Source organism: Anopheles cruzii, chromosome 3 (genome assembly GCF_943734635.1).
Source record: "Anopheles cruzii chromosome 3, idAnoCruzAS_RS32_06, whole genome shotgun sequence".
Lineage (NCBI taxonomy): Eukaryota > Metazoa > Arthropoda > Insecta > Diptera > Culicidae > Anopheles > Anopheles cruzii.
In genome coordinates this window covers 47,785,381-47,799,415 of record NC_069145.1, presented here as the reverse complement: position 1 = coordinate 47,799,415, position 14,035 = coordinate 47,785,381, and the positions used below count along the sequence as shown (strand labels likewise).

The following is a 14,035-nucleotide window of genomic DNA, read 5'->3' as shown; positions in this document are numbered from 1 at the left end:
GTGTAGGATTGCGCCCGTGGAAAAGCGATCCGAAAAACCTGTGTCCTTACAAAACAAGTGCGAACCGAACGCTTCCGATCTATGAACGGAAGGTTGTTTTTTACTTTTGGCTTAGATTTTCGGCTCACGTCGGTTCTAATTTTGGACAGATTTTGATCCCTTTTTTATTGTTTTCACTCGGTTTTCACCCAATTTTTCCATTGCCCACGGTTACGGATACCGACACCAAGAACGCGAATTGCGAGGCCGTGCGCCTCGTACTCCCAAAATATCCGAAAAAAATATGAAATTTTCATCATCACTCACCAGCATCTATTCTTCGTTTTGCAGCTCGGTTGACGGTGGTCCAATGTAGGACGACCAACAAGTCGACCCAAAACTTTTGGCCAACCATGCATGAAAGGTGAATGAATGCACGCGTAATGAAGATAGTTTTTGTGCAATAGAGATCGCGTTCGAAAATTTGCGTTATAGAAAAGTATCCAAAATGTGTTTTCGATTTAAAAAAAATCTTCATGAAGTTGCTATTGCTATTTACTTTTGTTTATTAAAATTTTATATTATTTTTTACTAATGTTTTATGGATAATTTGATCAACCCATCAGAAAACACGTCTCTTGCTTCGCAACAAAATTAGCTTACACGTCGTTATCGTAAGCTGTTAAGTGGACCAATTGTTTTCATAAAAATGCTTCTTCCGAAGTAGTCAAACATTGCAAGGTCCGGACAACACAGGGTTCGAATGCATCAATATTTTCTGTCGCACACTTGAAATTTTCGTATACAAGATTTGTTGAGCCTTTGGGTTTTTGGTAGGACAAATTTTGCATATTTTTAAACATATGGAGCATTTAACATGTGTTTAGAATTTAGTTATAGCCAATGGTAGTCTGAATAGTCATCTTTCTAACAAACCCTCACTAAGTAAATTTAAATCTGTAGACATACAAAGAGTAATTGAATTCTTACATTTTTGTTTTAATGTCATTTTCATGTCCACTCAAAATAGGCACTTGCACTGAAATATCTATTTGAACTAAGGAAATGTTTTAAAAAATGATTCAACCTTTTGTGGAAAGCATGAAGCTAACAAGATTTCAATCGAGTATTCTCATTTTCATAACATTCTAAATAATATTGGTACGCTTTTGATCGAGTACTACATTCTAAAATGCGCTGTCTTCTACTTTGGGTACGATCACTCGATCATTTTAGACGGTCGGCTCAAGCAGGTTTTGCATTTGAGATCTTGACTTCTCGTATTGCTCGATTTAACTTTTCTGCTCCTGCCCGATGTTTGCGCTGACGATCCGACCTGGAATTCAAAATTGCTGGGCGTTCGTCTCTCTCCGGACATAATGACCGGTTACTGGCTCTCTCTCTCTCTCTATCTCTCCAAATAACAGTTTTCCAACACCCCATGACTTTAATATGTACCTTGATCAGTGTCCTAATGTTTTCGCTTCAATGTCTTCTTAGTAACTGTTTCATCCATGTCTATTCGTCTAGTCGTGTATGTTTCTCTTTAAATACAGATTGCCAGCTTCTGCTTGCGATCGAGTACCTTCGTCAACCTTTTTGATATGCCGCCCGCTCTCGCATCGCCGTGGAGGCTGTCTCGCCATCTCAGGCCGTGCCTAGCACGTCCCCTTGCGGACGGGCTAAGAAGACTTCAAAGGCGGGTTAGGCGTCCGCCATTCTCATGACATGACCAGCCTACTAGAGAATGGCGAGGGGCATACGCTGCACGACAGGAGATACAGTGCGTACAGCTCGCGGCTGTACCGGATTCTCCATTTTCTCTTCACACATCAAATAAAACAAACAGTGAACAACAACGTTTTTTTTGGTTTCGTTCGCTTCACAAAAAGTTAAAATGATTTCAAAGCAAAGCAAAGCACTAGAGTAGAAGACACGAGTCAAATAGATGACCTCCGATTCGGATTTCGCTCAATTATCAGTAGCACTAGCGGCATTTGAGAGGAGCGATTAGTTTGTAGCGGCTTTTGGTGAGAGTGATATTCTCCAGCGCAAACCCTAAACACTGCCCCGAACACTGCCTGGGCTCGCGGCTTCCTCCGATGGCTCATGAACGCATTAAACCGCTTGCAGCATCACGCATCGGATCCAGATTATTTGTTTCGCTGATCGGCGTAGAGACAATGTGCGCTCCGCGGCCTCGCGCTCATCATCCATTCGAAAACAGGTTCTCACGAACACGCGCACAGCGGTGGTGGAGGCTGCGATAATCGGTCATTCTTCCCGTTTCGCGATCATCCGCATCGCCGCCTGGTCAACAGTCCGTGCCGAAGCCCGACAAAGTCAGAACCTTTTTCACGCGTTGGCTCTCGAAAGCAGCGCCCAATTACTTCCGGTGAAATGACAACTATTTGAAAAGGATCCGTAAATGTACAGCAAACAAGTCATTCTGTTAATCGCATGGTTATACTTCGCGATCTTGCCGCAAGAAGCTTCGGGTAGGTACACAGTCACTGCAAGCGGTTTGCTTGCACGCACCTCAGCGTTTTGCGCGTCTGAGGGATTTCCCCGGCACTCTATGATGATGCCTCAATCGCGCTTTGCAGGATTCTACCGAGATCGGCGGAAAGTGTGCAACTACTACGAGTGGAAGTGTCAGAGCGGCCAATGCATCGAATCCCATCAACAATGTGACGGTGTAGTCGACTGCAAGGACGGTTCGGATGAAACCTCCAAGAGCTGCGCCTTTATCCGCTGCCCAAGCTATGCTTTTCGCTGCCAGTATGGTGCTTGCGTGGATGGGAATGCAATGTGCAACGGAGTCCGCGAGTGTGCCGACCATTCCGACGAGCATGCCCACTGCCCTGGGAGCTCCGGACCACTGCTTGCCGCGCACGGAAATTGTTCGTAAGTGTTTTGAGGTGTAAAGTGTGGTAGTGATGACGGTATTGAAGCCCCATTTGACTTCTTTTACAGGAACACTGAATTTAATTGCCACTCTACCGAGTGCATTGCGGGTGATCAAGTTTGCGACGGCCAAGAAGACTGCATCGATGGGTCGGACGAAAGCCAACAGCTGTGCAGCGTTGTGTTTTGTCCATCGTTTTCGTTTCGCTGTAGCTACGGAGCGTGCATCGGTGGCTACTCCAAATGTGACGGTGTAATTGATTGCCGGGATGGTTCGGATGAGGATTCATTGTTGTGCGGAAGACCATTTCCTTCGACAACAGCAACACCGATTAGATCGACGACTACCACTTCGACAACCACACAAGCTCCAGTGAGGGTAACTGGACCGCCCGGCTCGTGCTTTGTCCCGCAGCCTCCAAGAAACGGTCGTATTGTGCTAGACGAGAGCGTTCAAACCGTCCCGATTCTACCCGGAGAGTTTATCGAAAACTACAACTCGGTTCATATAGTGTGCAGCGAGAAGTATACGATCAAGGGAGCGGCCACAATCGTTTGTCTCGATGGCGAATGGATGGATCAGTTTCCGCTTTGTGAAAGTAACCTTCGGAAACCTATGTTGTCGACGTTTTTCGCCATCATTAATTATTCCTGTTTATCCACAGAGTACTGTTCCGAAATACCTATCAACGGTATTACGATCGAACCGTTCTGCGAGCACCAGCGGCGACAGATAACGTGCAAACGACCGCTGCCCCCCTCGACCACTGTTCGAATTGGATGTCGAGTCGGCTACCAAAAACCGCTCGATCCGGTCAACGAAACGCTCACCTGCATCGACGGCTCGTGGGACAGTTCCGTTTTTCACTGCGACCCAGTTTGCGGTACCCCAACGCCCGACGCGGAAGCTTATATCATTGGAGGTCGAAACATTTCAATCACCGAAGTTCCCTGGCATGTCGCAATTTACAAAAATTTAAACAACCAAACCCTTGCCGATGTGCGGTCGTCGGACTGGCAGTATGTTTGCGGCGGGACCATCCTCACCGAGCGCTTGGTAGTGACAGCAGCGCATTGCTTTTGGGCTTCGGAAGGATTCTTCGATAAGCGCTTCTTTCGCATAGTCGCCGGGAAGTACCGTCGAGATCTGGCTACCATAGAGGCATTACCCGTGCAGATCTTCCAGCTGCAGGAAATATTGCACCAGCCGCAATATCAGGACTTCTCTGGGTACTACAATCTGGACATCGCCATCGTGGTGTTAAGCGATTTCATCTCGTTCCGAACGTACATCCGACCGATATGCTTGGAGCGAAACCTACGGACTGAGAGTGAGAAACGTATCAAACCGAACAGTCTTGGGCGTGTGGCTGGCTGGGGTTTCACAACCAGCACCGGTGTGCTAAGCTCCGTACTGAAGGTGATCGATATTCCGACGGTAGACTACGTAACGTGCAGGGAATTTTCACCCATAGCATACCGACCGTTCCTGACAGGCGACAAGTTCTGTGCCGGCGATCCCCGTGCCGGAACCGGTGTCTGTCAGGGTGACAGTGGCGGAGGATTTGCGCTGGCCAGGGAAACCAACGGCGAGACCGTGTACTACCTCTATGGAGTGGTGAGCTCAGCACCACGAGCCGCCACCGGTGGATGTGACAACAATAAGTACGTTGCTTTCACCGAAGTACAGAACTACATTCCGATGATTCTCGATGCAGAAAGTCGATATCCTGTTATTTAGTGGCCACAATAAAGAAAACCGATTACTCCTACCTCTAACCAACGGTTGATCTTCGTTTAAAATTAGGTATATAATAAAACAATTCACTCACATACATTTTCATTGAATCGTTTTTTTTTATTTCCCCTTATTAGCACGTTTACACTCAAGGTTTTCTCGTCGGATGCGGAAAAGAAAACAATTCTTCTTATATCTCACACATGTCTACGGTGGGTATCACCTCATAGCTTCCGCTGTACCCACCCGCCACACGAAGTGCAAAAATCACAAAAGCGGTTCACAAGATAAATTTCCTTACTCCCTTTCTAAGATTAGTTTCGTTACTCAGCGGACAATAACTCAAATCCTTCCCCCAAGCGAATTTCTAAAAAGCCTCTTAAATTTTTTTTTAATACATCACGAACATCTCTGTAAGTTGCTCATAATGGAAGAATAGCAACACCATTTCTCAGCAAGCCAAAGACAAAGCATCTCGTGGACCGTGTGCTAATGATTTGTCTTACTTGTTTGTTAAAAACGTTAAGTAGTTTACTTATCAAACTTTTCTTTTTAATGTACAACAATCCGTTGCAACAGTTAGTGGAAACCGAACAATTATTTCATTAACAGAAAATAAGAAATAATATTTTTACTTCCCGATAAGTCTAGGGAATGTCATGAGGAAAATAGTTTCAAACAAAAATTTAATTTATATTTCATTTGGAATGTATTATTATGATTGTAAAGCATCCGATAGTCCCCGTTATAACTCATTTCTTAGTCAAGCATAATTAGCTCTTAGTGACAAACACAAACTGCATTACTAAAGAGAAACTTTCTATAAGAGAGGAGTAATGTTTCCATAGTTTGTTTTCTCTTTTGTATTGCATTTTCCGTGATGGCATATACTGGGCAGTGCATTTGTTAGTATCCGGACAGGTCAGCAAATGTTAAGTCCAACTCGGCAGCAATCGCTTTGTACTTTGATTTCTCCTTGTTGAGATCATCTGCAATAAACATAAAGAAGAACGTGACTAGAAGTAGATAGCGTTTGCAATGATTGTTCTTGAACTATCTTGATTTATGGAGCTAGGAAAGTGCAGCGTTGAATTACTAGTATTGCTTCTCAACCTGTTAAACCATTCTATAGCCGATAAAAATTTTCAATAATACATTGTGATACAGATGTTTGCTAACGTAATTGTTTTCTCCGCCAGATTATTCTAAATTCAATAAATAAATTTATAAAAATTCTATAAATGCACATTAAGCGATGGGCGCCTTATCTCATACTCAAATGGAGAGTTAATTCATGTGACTGATAAAACCCTGACAATACTAAGAAAGTGGAACAAAAGGGCTGTTCCGTTAGCAAATCATATTTGCTTGTACTCAAGTAAAAGTTGTAGTAGTTATCAGGTTTGGGAATCAAGACGCCATGCAGTAGAGATTTGCATTTCAAAATCTCGAATAAAAACAAAAGCACAAATTTAATAATTAATATGCTACTAACATTGAGGAAAACTAAAAATGATGACAACTAACATCATTCGATAGGTAAACAATCATGTGACCGTGACGCAAAAAAGCTTTACAAACTACTTTTGCATGAGTAGACCAAAAGTATTTGTAATCTGAAACAAGAAAAATTGGGAATAATAACACCTAGTAAGAAACGATAGTAGCTAAAATAATAATACTTACAATCATTCCAATAAAAGGTGTAGTGAAATCAACAAATAATGCTAACAGACAAACAAATTTCTAAATAAGTTCATATATTTAATACCAACGGAAAAAATCAACTTTTGGTCAATTATAAAATTTGCAGAAAAGAAAATACATATTTCTTTACAGAGCACAACAAAGAAAAACTCATAACACACGTGCTTCCTCCAATCGAGTTGTATCTTTGTTCTTGATTATCCTTTTTTCATATAATTTCACTTAGCTCTTTATTGTTGGATTTTCTCTCAGCGGTTTTACTTTTATAATAAACATATCATAATACATCGAAATAAAGAAGATACTCAGCGTTCATGGATGTTGTTGCTTCAATGATAAAACTTGCTCTTCTCGCTTGTATGAAGCAAAACCGAACCTTTCTCTCGCCCCACGCTACCAACACAGCACCAGCCTCTTCTAGTCTTGTTCTCGAGTTCTTGACAAACGGTAGGCAATAGCGTCGTCGGGTTTTGCGCTTAGAAGATTCCGCTAAGTGGAAACACGGCGGACAATATCATCCTAATATGCGTGTATTGGAAAAATAACAGCAGCGAGGCATCCACAACCATTAGAAAAACTGATCCGCGGATGTCAGTTATGTCCTTTTGTAACCGAGTGCGACCGAGGGCGTTGCTATTGAACAGGACAGTTGCGTCACCCAGCGGCTGCTACTGCCGTTGGCGGCGAAGGCTTCGAAAATGGAACGGAGGCTTCCTTTTGTGTGTTCTTTCGGCTGTGACTGATCTTGATCGTGACGGACGCGTCATTTCCGTTCAGCGCCGCGGTGGCTGCCTTCGATGTTGATACCAATGATATAGTTTGCGTCTGAACGGAAAAACGCCCTGCCCGGTTGTCCAGCACCGATGGGGACTTATTCCTTGAGAATAAGCTCGACGAAGGCAGTGTCGAGATCGTCTCCAATTTCCCTGTACTTCTCCTTCTCCATGACGAGTTCGTCTGCATCCGGGAAATGATGACGCGTCGTAAGAAAGAGAGTTGATGTGATAAAGGGTGCGCGGGACACACGTATACGTTTGGATAAAAGTTAAAAGAAACGAAAAGGAATTCATACATTTAGGATAAATAAGAAAACGTAACCGATGGACTCGCAAGTATAGACTAAAAATGGTTGGTGATCTTCAATCGGCATAAAAGCACGCGCAAGCGCACAGCAGCTTGTGAGTTGAGGCGATGATAGGAAAAAGCTGCCAACAGCTACCACAAAGTGTAGTCTTTTGTTCGTGGCTCATTTGTTTTAGTTCCATCCATCGAATTTTAGTACATTTCATTTATTGTGCATATAAAAAAGGCGGCTGAATCGCAACGTGACAGCAAAGTTAACTGCAGAGCATGGTTACGATTCGAAAAGCAGAATAAAAAGACGGCCAACAAAGGAGCGGGGTCGGGGCGCAGGTATAGGTTTTCGGGACGAAGAAGCTGGCATACGGGAGCGAACGTATACAGTTTACGAGGCAGGTGCTTCGGCTGCGGGTGCCTCGGCCGGAGCTGCCTCCGCCGGTGCAGCTTCCGCCGGAGCAGCTTCGGCTGGAGCAGCTTCCGCCGGCGGGGCGGCTTCCGCAGGCGCAGCCTCCGCCACCGGTGCATCGGCGGGAGCACCTTCCGCAGCAGCCTCGGGCGCTGCGGCCTCAGCTGGTGCTGCTGGTTCTGCTGGCGCCGGAGCCGTTTCTTTGGCTGGTGACGTCTTCGGAGTGGAACCAGTGTGCGATCGCACGTATGGTACTTCGGCAGCCTCCGGTGGGAAGTGCTTGCGCAACTCGAACGGACTCGGCGTACGTGCTTTCGCTGGTCCGGCTGGACCTCCTTCGGCTGGTGCAGCTTCACCCTCGCCGCCAGCAGCGGCTGCAGCTTCTGCGCCTTCTTCCTTCGCCGCTGGAGGCGCTGGCGGTGGCGTCGGTAGCTTGGGCGGTGGCGGTGGCGTTTTCGGCTTGGGACGACGCTCCGTCCAGATCGGATCGATTCCGGGGATAAGATCGACGAACGCGAAATCTAGATCGTCTCCAATCTCGGCGTACCGTAGCTTCTCCACAATCAGCTCGTCTGCGAGCGTGATGAACGTCACGGTTGGGTGCGGCGCAGCATTAGGGGTGCGTAGTACGGGGTGCATTGGACGAAGCGATAAAAAGCGGCACTCCCATCGCGGCGCGAAAGGAGATAATGTTCGGCAAATCAAAATAAAAGCAAATAACGTAAGCGAAAGCAGTTTGGAGACAACAGTCAAAGAGTACACACAGCCTGCGGCACACAAGAGTAAGACAACGCATAGAACACACCGGACTCTCTCGGTTTACGATAAAATAATATATTATAAACACTCAAATACATTAAAGGAGGCATTTCGTTTTGCGTTATGCTGCGTTCCACGTGGGGTCATGTGTAACGGTGTACGTGTATTGACGTGTAAATGTGTTGAATGTTCATGGTTCCGTTTCTAAGCATTCGTTCGATTGTCTTTTCCGAAAGCTTACTCCTTACTCTTAGCTAGCAAATGTATAAGAAAGGCATGAGGGCACGCGTCCTTCCTCTATCGGTTCACGGATGCACTAAGCGTTCGTCGACTACTAGCTAGCGCGACCATTTTAAAAGTTTAAAACGTTTTGCTACGCATATTTCGCCCTAACGGCTCCGCTTCTACCGTTACAGAAAAAAACAGTGTTCCTGAATATTTCTTTCTCGTTCGAAAAACCTGTCTATGCTATATTTTATCGACGGAACAACCAGCGGGTTCGTCGTAACAGCGTGCAACACTTGTGCACAACATTTAAATACGGGGTTCGCCTATACGAAGGTCTACGTTCTGCGGATCCTTGTTGCTCCAGCCGGAAAGACATTGGCTCGGCCGAAATAGATAGGAAAGAGTTCGCAAAAGCTAAAATAAACGCTACACAATGTGGGGACAGAATAAACATGAGCGATTGGTCTTTACTTGCTGTTTACAAACACTAACTCCATCATACTACTGCTGGTAGTATACTTTCCATTGGCTGGTAGATATTTCTTATAATTTCCACATTAACACACATCTCTTGGAATGCAAATGACAAGAAACACACGCAATAATATGTATGTAAAAAGTTTTTTTTTTCGATAGTTGATGAATTGGCGTGAACTGAGCGGCCACGTAGCAAATTGGGTTGAATGGAAAATAAACGGTACTACGTCCGTTAACAATATACCCCATAAATGCAGGCACAACCTCGTTGGTTTAAAATGCATTAAAAAAATATATTGATTTTATTTTCAGCATGGCAATGGAATGTTCCTCGAATCGGTATGAAATGCAATGAACACGGCGCGCGGCCACATTTTAAACATCATATCTACGGCCTTATGTAGTTGGAATGGAAACTGACGTCTTATGCAAAAACAATATTGTCTATTTTTGTGCCTTCGACGCATGTTGTTTTGAGCGGTTTTGCCGTTCGCTTCTTAAACTCTGTGACGATAGTACTAAGATGGTAATCGGTAGCAGTATGTGTTCTTTTTTAACAACACCACGCATCTGACTCCGGACAGTTTAAACCTTGAACCAAACGACTAGGCGAGACAAAACAGAAACTATTCGCGGCGTCACGGTTTTGTCCTCGAGTGATTCTCCATTTGGGACCGACCGTTTGCATGCGCTCTCTGCTTCTAACGGGGAAAGCTGAACAATTTTATACAATGAAGAAACAGTTCACAATAAAGTGATCCAATTAAAATGCTTCATATTTCGGGCAGCATTAGTTTTGCTGCTCTACATTCATCACCCTTCGTGCGTCGTGTGCGCATCATTTTGATTTAGTTTAAAAACTCTGTACGTAGCCTGCCTTCTACACTTTTGTTCCCAGAAGATTTTCATTTTCTCTCAATGAAACAAGGGCTCCTGTTTCCGCTAGTACCCCTAAAAGTAATGCAAATCGAACCACTTGCATCAGCGCTTCTCTACTAAACGTCCTTCTTCCTCCGAATGTGCACAATCGCATGATGTCTGTGAATTTCAACAACGTAACGAGTATGTGGATGTGTGAAAGTTCGTGCGTGCGGTTTTTTGTGATGGATTCGGCATGGTACATCATCGAAGAAATGCCAAACGATGTCTGTTTACAACTCTCTTTTCCTGCGCTTCCATGTTATGCCTAGTGCACGCTCAGCTCGTAATGACGACATATCTTCTGGCAATGCGCTGCTTCCTCGATAGCTTACATATTCTGGATATCATGCAGGGTAGCTTCCATTTCCTCTTGAAGCATTTTGTTCTTGGCACGTTCGACTGTCAGTTCATCTGTGCGCATTGGTTTGGTGTACGACGATGTACGATTTGGACGATGGCAGTATATTTCGAGCGGTGTTTGGTATATGTTAAATTTTACACAGAAACAACAATAACACATGGCATCCGATGAACGCATCCAAATAAGAGAAGTTCAGCAACAACAATCATATAGAGCATTAACGATTAGCAGCATTGAAGGAGCACACATCGCAATCAAACAGGTTAATAAAATGAAAAAAGAAAATAAAAAATAAACAAAATGTTAAAAATAATACTAGCAAACTGAAAACAAATTGTTGGTATTTTCTAATCGGCATCGAAAACATGTGAATGTTACTAGGTTCATATTTCGTTACACTTTCTTGAAGTCCATGAAGGCACATGTTTGTTTAACATTCTACCTCTAGCAAAAGAGCTGTGAGCATACTCGCGCGCAGACGGTTAATCGCAAAATAGTCACACACGCTTCACACTTGCTCCGTGGTAAATGATAACTGATAATGTTCGTATGGTAATTCACGGAGCAACTTCGTTAGCGAACTGTTTATGATAGTTGATTTGGATTAGAAGTCATATTTGGAAACACAGCGGACATACCTTCGAGTCTGTCGACTTCCTTCTGCAACTTCTGAACGGAACGTTCAGCGAATTCAGCACGGGCTTCAGCCTACTCGCCCATCATCACGCAGCAGATGAGAAACGAAATAGAAGTGTTGTAGAGATGAACAGACGAAGAAGAAAAAATTAGAATCTTGTAGATAAAAATCTAAAGGCATTTCGTAATTGAAACCAAAAGTCAAGTGTGATTCAACGGAACAGAATAACGATGCTTATGATCGATCTAGAAAATATATTTCAATTTAAATTTACGAGCGAGAAGGGAATAACGATTAAAAATGTATGTTCCGGTGAATCACAGTTGAGCTAACGTTTGCGGGGAAAAAGTGCTTCTCAAACGGGCATGCAGTAGTTTTAAAATTAGTTTACGCTCTATTCTGTCTGATTAAAAATTAGTATTTAGTACTCGTCAGCGCAATATTGAACCAAAGTTATGCGACTGTATAGCGTTGTGTTAATACATTTAGCTGTATAGCGAGGTAACAATAGGAACAAGAACGCTACAACACAAAAAATAACACTAACAAGCCACCCCCTTACCTCACCGGTGCGCATTAATTTGTCGTTACGTAGAAACTAATGGGTAGAACCTAACCGAAGCCCTGTGAATCCTCGTATAACATATTCTAATGTCGACCTTTAACACCAACCTTAAGCTTCAAGTCTACACGTGGAATGAACAAATTAATAATTTTAACCCTCGTTTGTTTCCTGCAACTATTAATGTAGTTAATCGGTGTAACTCATTTGAACGCATTTTAACGACACCATCGTAGCGCAAAAGAAATGAAAGATTGTTCAAGTACGTTTTTTTTTTCGTTTGTAGCATATTTTCCAAAGAAGTATCTCTTAAAGCTAATCGTCCCATACTGTAAAGATTACACTAGCCTCAGCATTTGGATGGTCTGTTACGATCGATTTTAATAGCGAGAACCGTAACCGGTTAACGAGTAACCAAAAACCCTTTGCACCCTTTACTACTACAGCCATTTCCGTAGTGGTAAGAAAGGGACAGCGACCAGTTGACGGCCAAAGAAGCAATCCTAGCACCTTGCGTATGACGACAAAGAACAGTAACTTACGTTGGTCAATTTATCATTGAGCTGATGGATCTTATCCTCAACGGAATCGCGAGATGCCATAGCCTTTTTATGGTTTCAATATAGAAAAAAGCAAATTTATAAATCGGATAAAAAAATGGAAATTTCGATGAAGGTCGATACAAAACAGAAACCACCAATCGTTGATCGTCAGTCGACTTTGCTTACACATTCGCTTGACAAAGCGTTCCATATTAAACGAAAAAATCAATTCCAAAAAAAAGGATTAACGGGGAAGTGAAATAAATACTTGTCACTACGAAGATGTTGATCGGAGTCAGAATCCCTTCCTAACTTAAGCCGGTAATACTGAACTTGGTACTCAACCGGTACGGTAGAAGATGCTGGTGTTCTAGTGTTCCATCGCAAACGGCAAGGGATAACACATTACACGGGTGATTGTTGGTTCGGGGGAAACGGGATAACGAACGAAGGACGCGGACAATACGGACACACATGTGAGCCAAGCAGCGCTTCTTGCTTGAGATGGAGTTAGCTTGTACTTTCTATTGGCACTCTGACACCACTGCTACATGTGCCAACGGTAGCGGAATTAACCAATCGAAATCGTTACGCTCCTCCTCCATGGAATGCAGCAAAAGCATAAAAACGGCCCTTCTAGCGATAGCATCAAAACGTATCACTATTCCTAGACGTAATTTTCATCCGGATGGGGCGCGGTATTCGTGCGAAAAAACGCTCCGTGTGTAAAGCGAAACAGTCTTTCGAGTAGAGTCCCAACCAAAAGGTAACGTATATTTCGTAAAATCTTGGCCACAAACAAAAGCTATCGCAACCCATCACCAGACAGGCTCTACCACTACAGCGCTTTTGCACTTTCTCAGTCAAACCAAGTACTGGCACGTCAAGACATAGAACCTCCGAAGAGCCCTGTGTGCACATGTGTGTTCGCGTTTGCTGCCCTTTGGCGTTCCTGTCGTCAAATCTCTACCGCCCGAGAAAAGTTAGAGTTATATTTTGATTGAAACTCTATTTGGAAGACTTTTTTTCTTGCAACATACTTCTTTAGCGAAGGGTTACGAGAGGCGAACACCAGAACTCATCCGCTAGTCAGCGCGCACCAAACAATGGAGAAAGCCGTTAAATTTTACAAAGGACATGGCGAAACAAAACGATACACAGACAGCAAAGAGAGACAGAGACACTTTGGAAACGGAAAAAGGTACAAAACACCCTCTGTGAAAAATCTGTGGGGTCTGTGAAAGTGCAGTGTTGTTGTTTTTCTTGTCGCTAGCTAAACTACCGCATACGCCCACATTAACTGGAAACTACTTTTTAAATAAAAAAAAATTCTTGCATTTTTATCCTACGTACGAACTAGAATAGGCTAGCGAAAAATTGATCGGTCAAAGTAAGTTTGCCGAAACATCTCGTCTCTACAACAGTAGTGCGCCGCTGATCGTTTAGTGTGTACCTCCTTGAGACGTTGATCCAATACTCTAACTTGGCCACCGTACGATTCCTCTCGTTGCGTTGCCTACGGGGGGCGGCCGTGGAGCGATGCGTTGAACCCGTTGTTGGACGACAAACATTACGCACCGATCGATGTCGACGGAGTCGGAGATCCCAAAAATCCCAAAATTACAGCAGCACACAGTCAGTACGCAAAATCACACCAAAAACACGGAACAACACGGCATCCAGAGATCCGGAACGTGGCACGCAGGAGAGTTCCAGTGATCGATCATCGCG

General features: G+C 43.8%; 2 protein-coding genes across 10 annotated transcripts in view; one reads left to right on the top strand and one right to left on the bottom strand.

Moving 5' to 3' along the window:
* The first annotated feature begins 2,346 nt into the window (after positions 1–2,346).
* LOC128273253 (modular serine protease-like) lies at positions 2,347–4,642 on the top strand. The gene is made up of 4 exons (XM_053011188.1): positions 2,347–2,477; positions 2,586–2,886; positions 2,956–3,485; positions 3,552–4,642. The coding sequence occupies exons 1-4, from the start codon at positions 2,408–2,410 to the stop codon at positions 4,625–4,627; spliced, it is 1,977 nt and encodes a 658-aa protein (XP_052867148.1). The 5' UTR covers positions 2,347–2,407; the 3' UTR covers positions 4,628–4,642.
* Positions 4,643–6,367: 1,725 nt separating this feature from the next.
* Positions 6,368–14,035, bottom strand: part of LOC128271641 (tropomyosin-2) — a 33,001-nt gene continuing 25,333 nt past the window's right edge. For 2 of the 9 annotated variants that reach the window (XM_053009246.1, XM_053009244.1), the window contains exons 7-9: positions 13,758–13,820; positions 11,202–11,271; positions 7,600–8,389 (exon numbers count right to left, since the gene is read on the bottom strand). In XM_053009246.1, coding sequence (XP_052865206.1) covers positions 7,797–8,389; positions 11,202–11,271; positions 13,758–13,820 — 726 coding nt within the window. In that variant the 3' untranslated portion in view covers positions 7,600–7,796. Of the gene's footprint in view, positions 7,289–7,599; positions 8,390–8,629; positions 10,614–11,201; positions 11,272–13,757; positions 13,821–14,035 lie in introns of those variants that run through there. The other 7 variants (XM_053009252.1, XM_053009251.1, XM_053009248.1 and 4 more) reach the window with 4 other exon arrangements.

Excerpts from the sequence above, each read along its gene's own strand:
- LOC128273253 (XM_053011188.1), top strand. The coding sequence starts at position 2,408 with ATGTACAGCAAACAAGTCATTCTGTTAATCGCATGGTTATACTTCGCG. Across the intron at positions 2,887-2,955 it reads GCCGCGCACGGAAATTGTTC|GAACACTGAATTTAATTGCC; the intron begins GTAAGTGTTTTG and ends CTTCTTTTACAG. Across the intron at positions 3,486-3,551 it reads TCAGTTTCCGCTTTGTGAAA|AGTACTGTTCCGAAATACCT; the intron begins GTAACCTTCGGA and ends GTTTATCCACAG.